The 13,996-nt window shown below is 38.5% G+C and overlaps 2 protein-coding genes across 2 annotated transcripts in view; one reads left to right on the top strand and one right to left on the bottom strand.

Moving 5' to 3' along the window:
* The window catches only part of atxn7 (ataxin 7), a 58,908-nt gene extending 53,311 nt beyond the window's left edge, over positions 1-5,597 (bottom strand). Inside the window, exon 1 of the mRNA XM_088917868.1 lies at positions 5,464-5,597. The gene's annotated coding sequence lies outside the window, so the exon portion shown is untranslated. The remainder of the gene's footprint in view (positions 1-5,463) is intronic.
* A 183-nt stretch (positions 5,598-5,780) lies between these two features.
* Positions 5,781-13,380, top strand: thoc7 (THO complex 7). The gene is made up of 8 exons (XM_088917386.1): positions 5,781-6,011; positions 6,187-6,304; positions 7,634-7,761; positions 9,280-9,366; positions 11,109-11,166; positions 11,863-11,929; positions 12,030-12,099; positions 13,045-13,380. The coding sequence occupies exons 1-8, from the start codon at positions 5,993-5,995 to the stop codon at positions 13,116-13,118; spliced, it is 621 nt and encodes a 206-aa protein (XP_088773512.1). The 5' UTR covers positions 5,781-5,992; the 3' UTR covers positions 13,119-13,380.
* Positions 13,381-13,996: the final 616 nt, after the last annotated feature.

The following is a 13,996-nucleotide window of genomic DNA, read 5'->3' as shown; positions in this document are numbered from 1 at the left end:
CCAATACATAAGGTCGATACGTAAGAATTTTATTACAAACAGCACTTACTATATAGATCAAACAATAAATTGGCTAATTTAGCTACAAAAGAAATATCAGCCTGGGCCAAGATTGGACCAATGTCAGGTGAGAAAATGAAAAATGCTATTTCTGCCCACTAAATTAAGGGGACGTCCTCTCTAAAGATTACAGTCTTTTCATGGTGGAGACGTCTCTGTGCTCCGAAGGCCCAGAGAGTGATGTTTCAACTCCTAATAGTGCCACTCAATTAGGGCAAGGTCGTGGTGAGATTTCCAAAGCAATGAGCAACACCAAAACCAACTCACTGGCAGAGCTGGAAGACTAAGACAGGAAAGCTTCACAACAGCTGCAAGGAAGACTGATCTTTTCGTTTGGCACAACAACACTCCCACATGAAAACAAGGCAAGCACAGGTAACCTATCCGATAAATCAAGCCTTGCAGCAGTGACTGATGAATTGGGCGAGATGAGCATAAGCACCAGACATGGGCCTGATGGTGGAAATGGTCTTCAACGAGCAAAGCCCAGACCAAACACCTCGTGAAGCAGGTTATCATCCCACTAAACAGGTAATAAAGTGAAGGACAAATCAGAATGATCAGAAAGAAATGATCATCAACAAATCCTTTTGAGACTCCTCTATATTAGCCTAAATGTAAGGAACCAAAAACAGCATCTTGACACAGGCTACCACCATTTAAGTTTATTCTGCACCAATACCAATGGACAAAACACGTCATAAAGTATGTCTAACAAGAGGCTCCCAAAACAGTCATCTGTCCTGTAATCCCAGTTTACTCACAGCTGTCACTGTAGTGGTGAGCACATGACCAGGACCCACCCCTTTCCTCACATATTCCCCTGCCATGTGTGTAGCCAAAATGCAAATCTCCAATTGACCTGCTCTGCTGTCTGCAGACAGAATGACCAGAGTGTCTCTACACTGGACACATGCACCTTTTCCTTGTCGGGGCCAGATTAACCTGTAGGTGGGCCCTAGAAAGGCCTTAGGCAAAAAGTGCATTGTTCCACAGACTTCCACTGAAATACAAACACATTTTGAAATTCCAAGAATGCATGAACACCAGTATATTCAACTCTATATCTCATCACATTCTCAAACTGTTTAATTCTCAGTTTTAAGTCATTACACACTGTTGACGCAACATAAATAAATGTAGCACAGTTATCTAATAACGTCTTCATGTTCTGAAATAAACAAGTCAGACCAGTACAAAAGCAATGTTACAGTTAGTGAAAATGAATTTGCAGCGGTATTAATGAGGAAATAAATTATACATATATTTAATAAGACAGCTCAACGGTTAGATTACAAGCATTATCATCACTCATTTTTAAAATACCTTTCTTCTTCCTTTTCTGCTGGTAAACTTATCAATAACTTCCATCACAATCTGAGGACATTGTAAAACTGTTCTCAATTGCTAACAATGTACATACATTTAATTTTTCTCCTTTCACCATTGATTGGAGGCAATTATTCACAAGTTTCATCAAATAAAAAGAACAGCTCCAGAACAGCTAGAGAGTGCTAACAGCTTGAGACTGTGTGCATACAAAGGCAAGCATCCACATGTGTCCCTCAGGCCTAGCTGGTACATGTTCACTGCTGATGCCTTTGCTTTTCAGAACACAGAAGTCCTGTTTTACAATTTCTATATCTACATGAACATCGCAAATATTCAAAGAAATAAACTGCAGAAATCCAATTTTGTACTCTAATTCTTTGTATGTCTGACTGCAGTTCAATTATTAGGCAGTCACGGATGATATAAAGTCTTTCAATAGCAAATGCTTTTTAATGAATTTAATCAGTGAGTTACAGACTCTGTTTGTTTTTGTGCCTCAGTGCTCAGACATTTTTAAGTGGTAGGCAAAAGCGAGCAAATGTAGCCAATACAGTTTTTACAGTTTCTTTGTACCTAGGAGCAACAGCTAAAGTAACAGAATGTATGTATAATTAAATTACTAAACAGATCTCATGACATAGAAAATCAAATCTAGGGTGATTTCTGAATAATCCATCCACTTTCTGCCCGCTTCTTCAGATTCAGGGTCATGGGAAGCTGAAGCCTATTCCAGTAAGCAACGGGCTTAAGGCAGGGTACACCCTGGACAGGACACCAGTCCATCATAAAGCAGACAGACAAACACACAGACACGCACGCATTCTTACCAGGGCCAATTTTCCCAAAAGCCAATTAGCCCAATAGTATTATTTTGGGCTGTGGGTGGAAACTCACATGGACACCATGAGAACATACAAACTCCATGCAGACAGCACCCCAGGTCTGGAATCAAGCCCAGGGCTCCAGCACTACAAGGAACCAATGCTTACCATTACACCACCATTTTATCAATAAATGAAAACTGAACAATTAGCAAATGTGCTTTCCTGTATTGGGCCATTCCATGTCAAATAAATCAAATTCACTGAAGTCTGTGTTCACATGTGTTAAGTGTAGTGGAAGAGTGAGGTCAGGTATGTAACAAGGTGAAATAAAGCTAATTTGGGCCTAAATATTTGTGCCATAGGCATGTGCCTAGTCTGTCTGTACCTTAATCCAGCCTTGTTTCTTAAACTAGCCAAAGACATCCTCTGTGGCTAAACTGAAAAGCCTGATTTTTGAGATTCTCAGTAGCATTATGAAGAGATTATCAATTATCATTCATTACCATAATGTTCTGATCTGCAGTCTGGTATAGTTTATGTTTGCTTTGTCCAACTGGATTTCCCTCATAAAGTGTAGTTGTAAATGGTCAATCTATTATTTATATGATATAAATGCAATCACAATTATTGCAGGGATCACATTACCAAGCCACGATGTGCAAGCAGAAACACCAAAAAGTGTAAAAAATAAACCTGACAATGTCACAGAATCGCTCAGAATCGTTATCACATTGTAGCCTGCTTTTGTCAACCTCAAAAGCTAAGCAAGGTTGGGCCCAGGCAGTGCTGGAATAGAGCCAGGCTGTGTGAACAGTAAGTGATGCTATTACATCAATAGGCAAATGTTAAACCAATATCCCAGTGTGGTAACAGGGAACATTATGCTGCAGGAGGTGTCTTCCATTGGATAAGACATCACATTGAGGTCTTGAGTACTTAAGTTAAATATCCCAAACTTTGTTAATAGGATTTTTAATCTTGGTGCCCTAGTTAAATTCTGCTTTGTGCATTCACAATGTGGTCTACCTACATTTCCCCTTCAATTAAAAAGGTGAAGTAATTTTTCACCTCTTTACCTAAAATGCTCTGTTGTGAGGCTGCCAGCACAAAAATGCTTCCACATGACACACTGGTGGATGATGCACTTCAGTGCAAGAAGTGGGGCTTCTCCTATATCTGAGATCCTTTGAAATCCTTGGGAATAAAAAAGAAAGCACAAGACGAATGCAGGCACTTAATTAACAACTGGAGCTGGGTCATTCTGTGTCAAGTCAATCAGACCTTCCCAAATCATGATTTTAATTTTGCTAATATTTGTGCAGCTGAAGACAACTGAAGGTTGGATATTTAGACCAAATCTTTAAGCTCATGTGGACGACAAGGTGGCGCAGTGGTAGGTTTGTAGAAATACCTTTTATCAGAGAAATCCAGCGTGAACAAGCAAACATAAACTATACCAAACTCGCAGTGCAGGGAACCTGGTTTCAATTCCTGACCTGGGGTGCTATCTGTGTGGAACTTGTATGTTCACCCCATATTCACATAGGTCACCTCTGGGTGCTCTGGTTTCCTCCCACAGTTAAAAAATATACTGGTAGGTTAACTGGCACTATTGGGAGTGTGTTTGTGTATGCCCTGCAGTGGACTGGTGTCCTGTCCAAGGTGTATCTTGCCTTTTTCCTGCTGCCTGCCAGGATTGGCTCCCCTGCGACCCTGAATTGGAAGAAGAGGTTAGAAAATGGATGAATTTAAGCTCATTGATGAACATCTACTGGAACACTTTTCTTGTGAAAGAGCACAGCCATACTTAAAATACATACAATATAGCCTTGGAGAGATTTTGAATATCTAAACATTTTTGCCTCAAAAATTTAGAATACATATATCTCTACATAAGCTTCTAAAATCACTTGTCTGGCTAGACATCTTCTGTAGAACTGAAAAATAATTATAACTTCAGCATTTCATGTAGCTATGATGTCCAAATGTAAAAGATATGTCCAGTTGTCAGTTCCTAAGTTTTAAGTCACTGTTTGGATGAAAACTGAAAGATGAGCTCACAATCTAACAGACTAAGATGCAACAATTTAGCCTTATTTCACCTTGTTACAAACCTGACTTCACGCTTCCACTACACTAAATACATGTGAACACAAACTTTAGTGAATTTGGTTTATTCAACATGGAATAGCCCAATGCAGGAAAGCAGCAACCTAGGTGGCATGGTCTTGACAGTCAGTTTCCTTACTATAAAACCCATACGTTCTTGCTAATATTTTAAAATAAAACCTTACGCTAATGTTTCTACTTTCTTTTGCTATTAAGGTGAAGTACGTCTGCTTGAACCTTCAACAACAGGCTCATGTATTAGCATTTTTGAATAGATAAAGGGAATACTTGTATTTCTATGCCCACTTTCTATGACAGGCTGTCCCGCTGAAGAGATTATATAAACCCCCGCCAAGAAATATCTGCGTTTTACACGAAAACGTTAATCATCTTAATAAGAGAAAAGAATCTCCTTCTTAAAGTTTTAATCGATTCTTGAAAAAATTAAGAGTTTCAGCATTGCCAAACTCATCTAAATTCTCACTAACTACGAGAACAAAGATCTACGTGGAATATAACGGAAGAGAAATAAGAATTTGTTGCAGAGCTTGTAGTAACTATTTCACCTACCACATATAATGTAGCATTTTACAAATGGTTCTGGGTAAATAAGTGCCAGCTTTTCTATCATTCCACTGTTTCCTTCAGCAGTTTCCAAAACTCACCGAATACTTCTAAGAGTAAAACAATCATTACTACTTCCTACGAAAAGAGGCAAAGCACGAAGAAAACAAACGATGCACATCTATATCTTCATTCAGGACATTACAGCAAAAATCAGACCTGCAAGAAAAACTATGTTTTGACTTAACCTTAAAAAATAAAACATCTTGCACCGTTTCAAGTTTTCAGTATGTAACTTAATTTAACGAGGAGTATTCCGCATAAAACAACAATTCTAATTCACTGGACGATCTTACTGTGTATTGAAAAGGATTAAGAACTTGTTACTTTTATTTTCTTCCATTATTATGAACAAAGCTCCTACAAATACTCGAATATCCACATTAAACAATCTTAGCACCGGGCTACTGGTGGTTTGTGTAAATTGCTACCTAAATTGTTTCTCATTGTCATTTAAGAAAAACAAGAACACTAGCACACTGCAAACAGAGAAATAAACCTTATCCGTGTTTACCTGCTTCCGGGACTTTTTTAAAAAGATACAAAAGCTCCTTCGAGATGTCAGTCTGTTAAATGTAGCTAAATTTGAGCGGTGAGAATGGCGAATAAAGAGCGAACACAGTGTTCACTGACTGTGGAGGTCTTTACCCGGGGCTTCCATGTCTGTTTACCAGGCTGCATTCTGGGAGACATACGTCACTCTTTCCGCACGCTTTGCACGTCGGCGCTTAGCAAGGCTTCAGCACCTCTAAGAGGCCTACGAAACTGATGCCATTGTGGCTCTGAGCAAGCCTCTGCGTTGGCTTACGAACATACAGGAAACTTGAGCCAACATGGCAGACAAACAAGAAGTATTTACGGAAACGACAAACGATTTTGACCGCAAAGCGTTTTGGTCTTTCCAACCCCTTGACAAAGCGACGCAATCCGTCTCACAGGCGGAGACGGGTGCCTACTGCTTATTTATCTCTTTTGTGAATTGGGTCGGTATAGCTTTTGCAGTCAATAAAGTTTCATTTGAAAACAAATAAATTGTCGAAGTGATGGGTGCTGTTACTGATGGTAAGTTACTATGAGTACTGAATGTTTTATAATTCAATGTTAACTATTGAACGCACGTGTTTTTTTAAACTTTTTTGTAAAATGGCATTACAGGCAATTGACTTAGGAATTCGCTTTTCGCATCGCCTGCCTCTGTGGCTTTGGATAGTTATCTGTTTTGTTTTCTCCGTTCTAGACGAGGTTATCCGGAAACGACTTCTGATTGACGGAGATGGAGCTGGTGACGATCGTCGCATCAATGTACTGTTGAAAAGCTTTACCAAGTGGTGCAATTCTGGAGCCCCGGAGGAAGGGTAGCTAACTCGTTGACTCTAATACAGATTCATACTCCAGTAGTTTATCTTCTTCAGAAACAAACACGTGGGGAACTGCTCAGAAGCGAACTCCGAGAGCTCTGTCATGTGTTGGGGGTTTAAAACTGACCGTAGAGCTGTGTTGTTTTAGCTAGTAAAATTCCTAATGTCTTGATCGTTCCGAATTCATATATCTTTAGCGTGTATATCTGTTGCTGTGTCCAGCACAAGGTACATACCCATTCTACCTTCATAGCGGTATCTTGTCAAATTAATAAGTCTACTATATGTCTTGGTTCTTTATCTGTATACAGGTTGTGGAAATGCGTTTTGACATAATGTTTTTATGATATTTCCTGGTGTTTGCTGTCTTATATCTTTCTTCCTGGGTTGCACTGTGATGCTGAGGTTGCATTTCAGCACATATTTATGTGGATTCTCCTCAGCACAACACAGCTGTGAAGTAGTTGTTTCTTTGTTCATTTTACTTGTTGTTTCACAGGCACTGTCATCGCCTGTGCCAGGAGTTCCCAGTCCTGGTCCTAGAGGGTCAATTCTATGAGTTTTCAGTCCAGCTGTGCTCTTAACTTCAGTCATATCATTATTTGACTGGATTGGACCCGTTTTACAGCAGCTCTCCAGGAGCTGGTACTTTAAAGAGACCAGGCACTCGTGCAAATCAGGGACTGGAAACCACCTGACATTGCAGCTGCAAGTGACATCAGGACGCTAACAGCTGATGCCATGCCTGTGTGGTGAAAATGGGACCGTTGTTTCATTTGTGTAATTCGTGAACATAGTTGCATCTCCTTTTCTTCTTTTTTGAAAAAGGCCTCAAATGAAAGCAATACAGTCTACTCAGTGACTAAATTTACTTTAAAAAGCTGCATTTGTAGTACATAAGACAATACAGAACCCCTAGATACTTTCTTCAGATTCATCAAAAACTGAAACATCCAAATGGAGAGGTTTAATCATGGCATTTTCTTTAAATTGATTAAACCCCTAGTTTTAAAGCATTTTCCCCTAAAATAGCACAATGTATTTGCTTACTATATGTGCCTGTTGCATGCTGTTGGGAAGGTTTTGTTCACATTAAAGGTGAAATGTCTGAAATGTGTGGCACGACAGTGCCATTTATTCTGGAGAAACGAGCACCTTGTGAACTGTTGGCGGAATGAGTCAGTGGTTTCGCAAAAGGTCACTTCATTGTCTAGAGCACATACTGGCACTTCAGTTGAAGCAGGAAGCAGGCTGGCAACATATCCTGTTGTTTTCAAGGTGCACACAGGAAACAGTGAAATATCTTTTGTGTGTCTTTCTTTTTAGGTACACCCAGTTTCAGAGGATGCTAGGTACACTGGCACAGTGCGAATTCTCCATGGGGAAGACCCTGCTGGTTTATGATATGAACCTCCGGGAGATGGAAAACTATGAAAAAATATACACGGATATAGGTAATCTGAATTTGTCCTATTTTAGTCCTTTACACCTTGTGGCTGTTTGTTTCAGCTAGCATTCTTATGCTTACATTTTTTTTCTTTGTGTGCAGCAGTTAGCTTTATCAGTTCATTTTTGTATTAAAGTAGCCAATCATTTATCCAAGGTCTTATGCTACATGTACATATAGGTAAAGTTGTCTCATAAAAGGCAGAATGAAATACAGAATTAGATTACTTTTTACATATGCAGGCACAAACGTAATGAAAAGTGGCCTCCTTTTCTTTATAAAAGAGACCACGAATAGTTATGCATCATCTGTATCTGGGGTCTTCCAAGTCTTGTTCTTGAAAACCTTCATTCATCAGGTTTTGTAGATAACCATAAACGTCTGGATGAAGACTTGAGAAACAATTGAACTGAGAGACAGTGGCAAACATTTTGTTAAACTAAGCAATTTAGAGATCACCTGGAAGCTGCAACAAATATCTGGATATACGCCGGCCCTCAAGGACCAGGTAGATAGATAGATACTTTATTGATCCCGTGAGGGAAATTGCAGTGCAACAGCAGCTTAACACACACAACACAGCCACAGTGTAACGAATTATATAATAATAGTTTGGTTAATTGCACAAATTACTTGCTTAACCTTTAGAAATGGTGACTTATACCTACACTTTAATGTGGATAGGAACTCTCAACGACTACAGTTGATAGAGACGTGTAAGTTAAAGGGGAACTGCAATGCTATTTTTATGTTTTGGGTTTAGAAAGAAACAGCATTAAAGAGTACATTTCAAACCATAAGATAAGTATTAACATCACAAAATATACAAGATTTCCAGGTATGCATAGTGCCATATTCTGCAATTTAAAACAGGCCAACAACATGTCTGGTGACGTAGTACAGCCCTTTTACGTTGTAAACAAGCTGGCTTGTGAATACTTCTTTTTTAATCCAATAGGAATATTGACTCTTGACTTTGAGATCCCGTTGGAACAATTTTGCGATGAAATGTCTGCTGCACAATCTATACTTATTCACTCATACATCGCAGTAGATTAGTCATTACGGTGGCTAGTGAGCAGGAAGGGAGGGAACTCTTGCTCTCTCCCATGCCGAGACCAGAGATTTTCGACAACACGACGACTTGCAGTACTTACACAAAGTTCATGATTCTGTGCTTGAAATTTGTAAACTTCTTCTATCGCATCAATTAATTTATTTTATACCGAGATTTAATAACTGATCTGAGAAATTGGGACTGCAGTTCCTCTTAAATAATATACAAGTGCATAACTTGTATTTTCTTTGTTCATCCTTCCTTTGATGTACATAATGCACCTTGTTACATATAAAGACGCGGCATATGCCTTAGCTGAGACCCACTTGTACTGTAGTTCTGCCATACCTTCTGTTACTCTTCTTGCTCACCAGCATGACGTTTGCCTGATCATGGAGATCGATTTGGATTCAATTGAGATCAAATCCAGTATTTAAATTCTGGTTTGTATTATTTTTTTTATTAAAGAGCAAAACATAACGTCGGCGCATGAGAAAATTTCCGAATGCAAAAAAGAAATACTGCAAGCAAAGAGAATACGAAAGAACCGTCAAGGTAAGGAATTATTCTTATTTTTAAGTATGGGGCCAGCTGTTACTTTGTACTTCTTTTTAAACATTTTATCACATGCTGCAAACCTTTTTGAACATTCAAAGTATTTAAAAATTCAGTTCACAGATTGCATTGCTGCAGGCTATGTTTCTAGACAATATTTAGGTTAGGTCCTACAGGACAGCTGTAGTGTAGGTTTTTGTTTGCTGGTCATAAATCAGAATAGCATTGCAAGAAAAATATTGGTTCTCCAGTACTCAGTGATGAAATATTAAGTCCTGGATTTAACAAAAATAAGTTTTATTGTGTATCAGCATAATAACCTTTCATGTTTCTTTTTTTCCAAGTCACCCAGCATTGAATTGTACAATTCTGTATTTTTGAAGAGTACTGAGATCTTAAAATATACAGTAAATATTTCAATTAAAAGTAGAACCAGGAAACTGCAAGCAATTTTGAAGGTTCCCATACAAGTCCCTAGCCACTTATTTAACAATTTGAACTGCAAGTAAACTAAAGGTAAAAGCAGAATGATACTTACCTAGTTTGGAGATCACTGGCCAGACATTTTTTGGGAAAAAAAATGAGTTAGCTATCTGATATTTAAGTTTCTGCAAGCGCGTAATGACACGTTGAAGGCATAAAAGTATCACTGCAGCCTGTGAAGTGCCAGACTGAAGTAGTCTTGGGTGCTGATGAAACACAACTGGTGCAATGGTTCACAAGACAGCAGTAATTTGAGGTTTTAATACAAACTGACAGACATGAGACTGCAACACTGGTCTCCAGCTGCAAATGCTGAAGAGCCCCAGTCCAGTAGATTTTGTTTGTCACTGTTAAATCACTCTTTCTGAACACTTGGAACAATTTCATTATGATCAAGAAAGCAGGTGATTTCTTATTTTAAGTAATTCCAAGATCATTTCTGTACATTAATAACCCACAGTATCCTGTAAGATTCCGGCACTATAATTGTATCTGTTATGTTCACACCTAATTGGCCAAGCTGTCTTTGAACTGGAGCGGTTTGTGTTACAGGCTGCACTGGGCATCTGTCACCAGGACAGGTGATATTTCTTTGTGGGCAGGAAAATTATCACAGTAACTTAGGAGGTGCAAATTAGAAGCAGATAAGTGTTGCTCATTGAATCTGTCAAGTTTCAGTTCAACTGGTGCAGTGATTCCCAAAACAGGGGCAGCTTGACTTGTGAGAACAAATTCTGGTCTGGCAGCCATTCTGGTTTATGCACAAATGCCAGTGAATTGGATATATGTGTTCTTTGCTTACTAAAACATGTTTGTCAACATGAGGAGTTAGTGTAATAGGCAACACATCTTGGTTTATGGAGGAACCCCATTTTCACATGTAGTGATCCTGTTGGTACTACTAACATATAAAGTTTGAAGTTAATTGGTTAGAAGGTTTTTGCACAAGAGCAGTTTGATAAGTGGTATAAAAAATGGTTTATGACCAGTTGGGTGTGTAAAAAGTATCATAGCAACCTTTTAGCTCTGACCAGTTTCAGCTCATTTGTTGCAGAGGCTCAAAAGACTTTGAAAGATTTGTCAAGTACATGGGTTAGGCCTCAGACACAGAACCCCATTTGTGATCTATATGGAGTTGTTTGTTTATATGGTCTTTGAACATAAGCAGTGTGAAAAGTATATAAAAATCCTTTCAACAATGGTAGTCTTGAAAGCCAAGCATTTCTTTCTTGTAAGTGTTTTTTTCTCTTTTTTTATAGAGTATGATGCGTTAGCAGAAGTCATTCAGCAGCATCCAGACAGACATGAAACTCTGAAGTAAGTGAGACGTGTTCTGCAGTGTTAAGAGTTGCCATTTTACTAGCACATCAAGAGCTTCTTATGTAGACACTATGCACTTTGCTCAAGTTTCTCCCAGAGCAGAAAATTCAGCACAAAGAGGGTTTCTGCAAGCTAATGTGGTTGGGGAAAATGTCATCTCAATGGTGATTTTACTTGTATTTAGTTGCTAGAGACAATCATCCATTTATTGCTCCTTTTTATACAGTAGGAAGCATTAGTAGTAAAAAGATAGACATGAATCTTGGAAATGGCAATAAGAATCAGAAATGCTTATTTGCAAGCTAGAAAATTCGTTCCTTTTAACACTTTTCAGTGCGAAATGCTAGTGAACCTGATATTTATTGTGACTAAAAGATTTGGAGTTAAGTGGCCAATAATGTCTGATATTTGGTGTTAGAGGCATTGTATTCACAATGAAGAAAAAAGACATTTCCAACTTGGTTTATGCAGGCACTTCGTTTTCATTTACAAAAATCCAGCTTTTCAGTTTGCATGCATGCATTACAAAACCTGTGCAATGTGCACCACTGATACATATTATCGCCTCATTGTGATCTGTAAGATGTGAATATCGTCTTTTGAATTCAATTGTTAATTCCGTCGTCCAGTTATTTTTTCTTTACCTTTCACCAGTTTTACATTGCTGATTTTCAGTATTTGTTAAACCCGTAGGCAGCTTGAAGCCCTTGACAAAGAACTGCAGCTTCTGTCTCGGATGAAAGAAAGCGTTGAAGACAAGGTAATTCAGATACTGAAGTGTCCGTGTCTTTTTAAGAATAGTATTTTTTTAATTATCCCCAGTTTGAAATACTGATGTGGCTCCTTCTCCCTCTCCACAGCTTGAACTACGTAAAAAACAGTTTCATGTTTTGCTCAGCACAATCCATGAGCTTCAGCAGACACTAGAAAGTAAGTATCGCTACCGCGTACCACTCCACTGATAGACTACCAGCTGGTCCTCATAAACCTAACGCCAGCTGGTTTACTTTCAGGGCTCTCTCAGATAACATGATCACTTTGAACTTTTTCATTATTTTTTAGCTTTTAAATTTTGTTTAGTTATTTCATGTTACCTTAAATGTTACATTTTAGAGGTAAAGATATATTCTGTTTTTAAGCAGTTTGAACTGATAAGTTGAAATTCAAGTGTAAGTCAACCAAATATGGGAGTATGGGTATAAGGGGAATTCTGTGCCTGTAAGGATTGGTTCCAAGTATACCCTGTACTGGCTGTGGGACTGTAAAGAATTAGAACTAGATGAGTTCTTGAGGCTGGACATTTTACTCTTGTCTGTGACAGTAGCGGCGATCAGTCTGTTATTGATTCAGTTAAGTGCGAAGGGAAGGAAAACCACCAGGTTTAAGGTGACCAAGTAAAAAAATTAAAAAGCTTGCAAAGGTCCCAACTATGCAACTTGGTTCAGTTGAGGCAGCAGTGTGGAGCCATGGTCAGGTTTTTGAACTTCTAACTATAAGGTTGTGGGTTCAAGTCCCAGGTGAGACACTGCTGCTGTGTCCTTAAGAAAAGCACTTCACACAAAGTGTTCCATTTAAATACTCGGCTGTCTAATTGGGTACAGATAAAAGAGTCAGCCAAGTATAAATTAGTAGTTCAGTAGGTTTACTTCTGTCTTTAAACAAATTAAGAACTTAAAGAGCTCAGCTAAAATGAAAACCAACATGTTTGTGGGTCCCCAGGAACCCCTGCAATAGTCAACAAGATAATGAGAATCAGTGGATGTATTACTTACACTTTAATACTGTAGACATACAGTATATCAGCTAGGATCTTTAACACCTTAAGAAAGCCGAAAAACAGAAGTGATTTTCTTAAACTTGTTTTTTTTTCACTAGATGATGAGAAGTTCTCAGATGCTGAAGAATCCCAGGAGAGCCAAATTGAAACTGAAAATGGACATGAAGTCTAAAGGACATTTTCTGAACCTAATTAGTTTTACTGGAATTTTATTCTAATTAGTTTCATTAGTATAATGTATTATGAAGTTTTTGTACAAAATGGATCATTTAAATGCTACAAAACAGAATGTCTCTAGTCATCAAAGTCTCTTCCCACCTTGGGGAAAGGTCTCATTAACACCAGCGCCTTTTATAAGAAATACGCATGTTCCTGGTCAAGCTTATTCAATTGTGAAATGCTTTTATTAATAAAATCATAGTGTTTGTACATTCACCTGTGGTGTTATTTGACCTGGTACTTCTCCTAAAGGTTATAACTGTAGGTGTTATAAAGAGAAGTGTGTAGAAGAGATGGGGAGATCAGTGAATTTTGTATCATCCCCTGAACATGGGATCCTTAAGTCCAATTTCTGACTCCAATTATTCTTATTAATAGTATAAAATTACATTTCTAAATGAGTGTAATCATCTGCCACTCTCTTTAATATTTCACTACAAACTTCACAAAACCAGGGTGGGGCTGAAAAGAACTAACATTGCCAAAGCTGGTTGGTCAATGTTTGTATTGTTCATGTGTGAGAAATGGTGGTTTTTCAGCTGGACCTATAGTTAGAAAACCAATCACTCAATCATGCCAAGAGTATAAAAAGAAAAAATAAGCAGATATCGCCCTTTAAATTTTCAGTTGAGTACTGATTCCACATGCTGGCAGAAACAAAGATCTACCGCAGAGCGTCAGGAGTTTTTGGATAAAGTAAGGCTAAAGTTGGTCACGAGTTTTGGCTTTTGTAAGCTAAACTGCACTATCAGGCAGGTTCAGCAACAACATGAACAGAGTAGACGCAGGTTCTTCCATTTGCGTTGCTGAGCCCCCTTCTTGGACACCCTC

The sequence above is a fragment of the Atractosteus spatula genome, chromosome 5 (assembly GCF_055471065.1).
Source record: "Atractosteus spatula isolate fAtrSpa1 chromosome 5, fAtrSpa1.hap1, whole genome shotgun sequence".
In the NCBI taxonomy this organism is placed as follows: Eukaryota; Metazoa; Chordata; class Actinopteri; order Semionotiformes; family Lepisosteidae; genus Atractosteus; species Atractosteus spatula.
The sequence above is the reverse complement of the archived record's forward strand: the minus strand, read 5'-3'. Positions and strand labels throughout refer to the sequence as shown.

Coding starts and splice junctions, on each gene's coding strand:
- thoc7 (XM_088917386.1), top strand. Junction 6,305..7,633: donor TCTGGAGCCCCGGAGGAAGG/GTAGCTAACTCG, acceptor CTTTCTTTTTAG/GTACACCCAGTTTCAGAGGA. Junction 11,167..11,862: donor GACAGACATGAAACTCTGAA/GTAAGTGAGACG, acceptor TTAAACCCGTAG/GCAGCTTGAAGCCCTTGACA.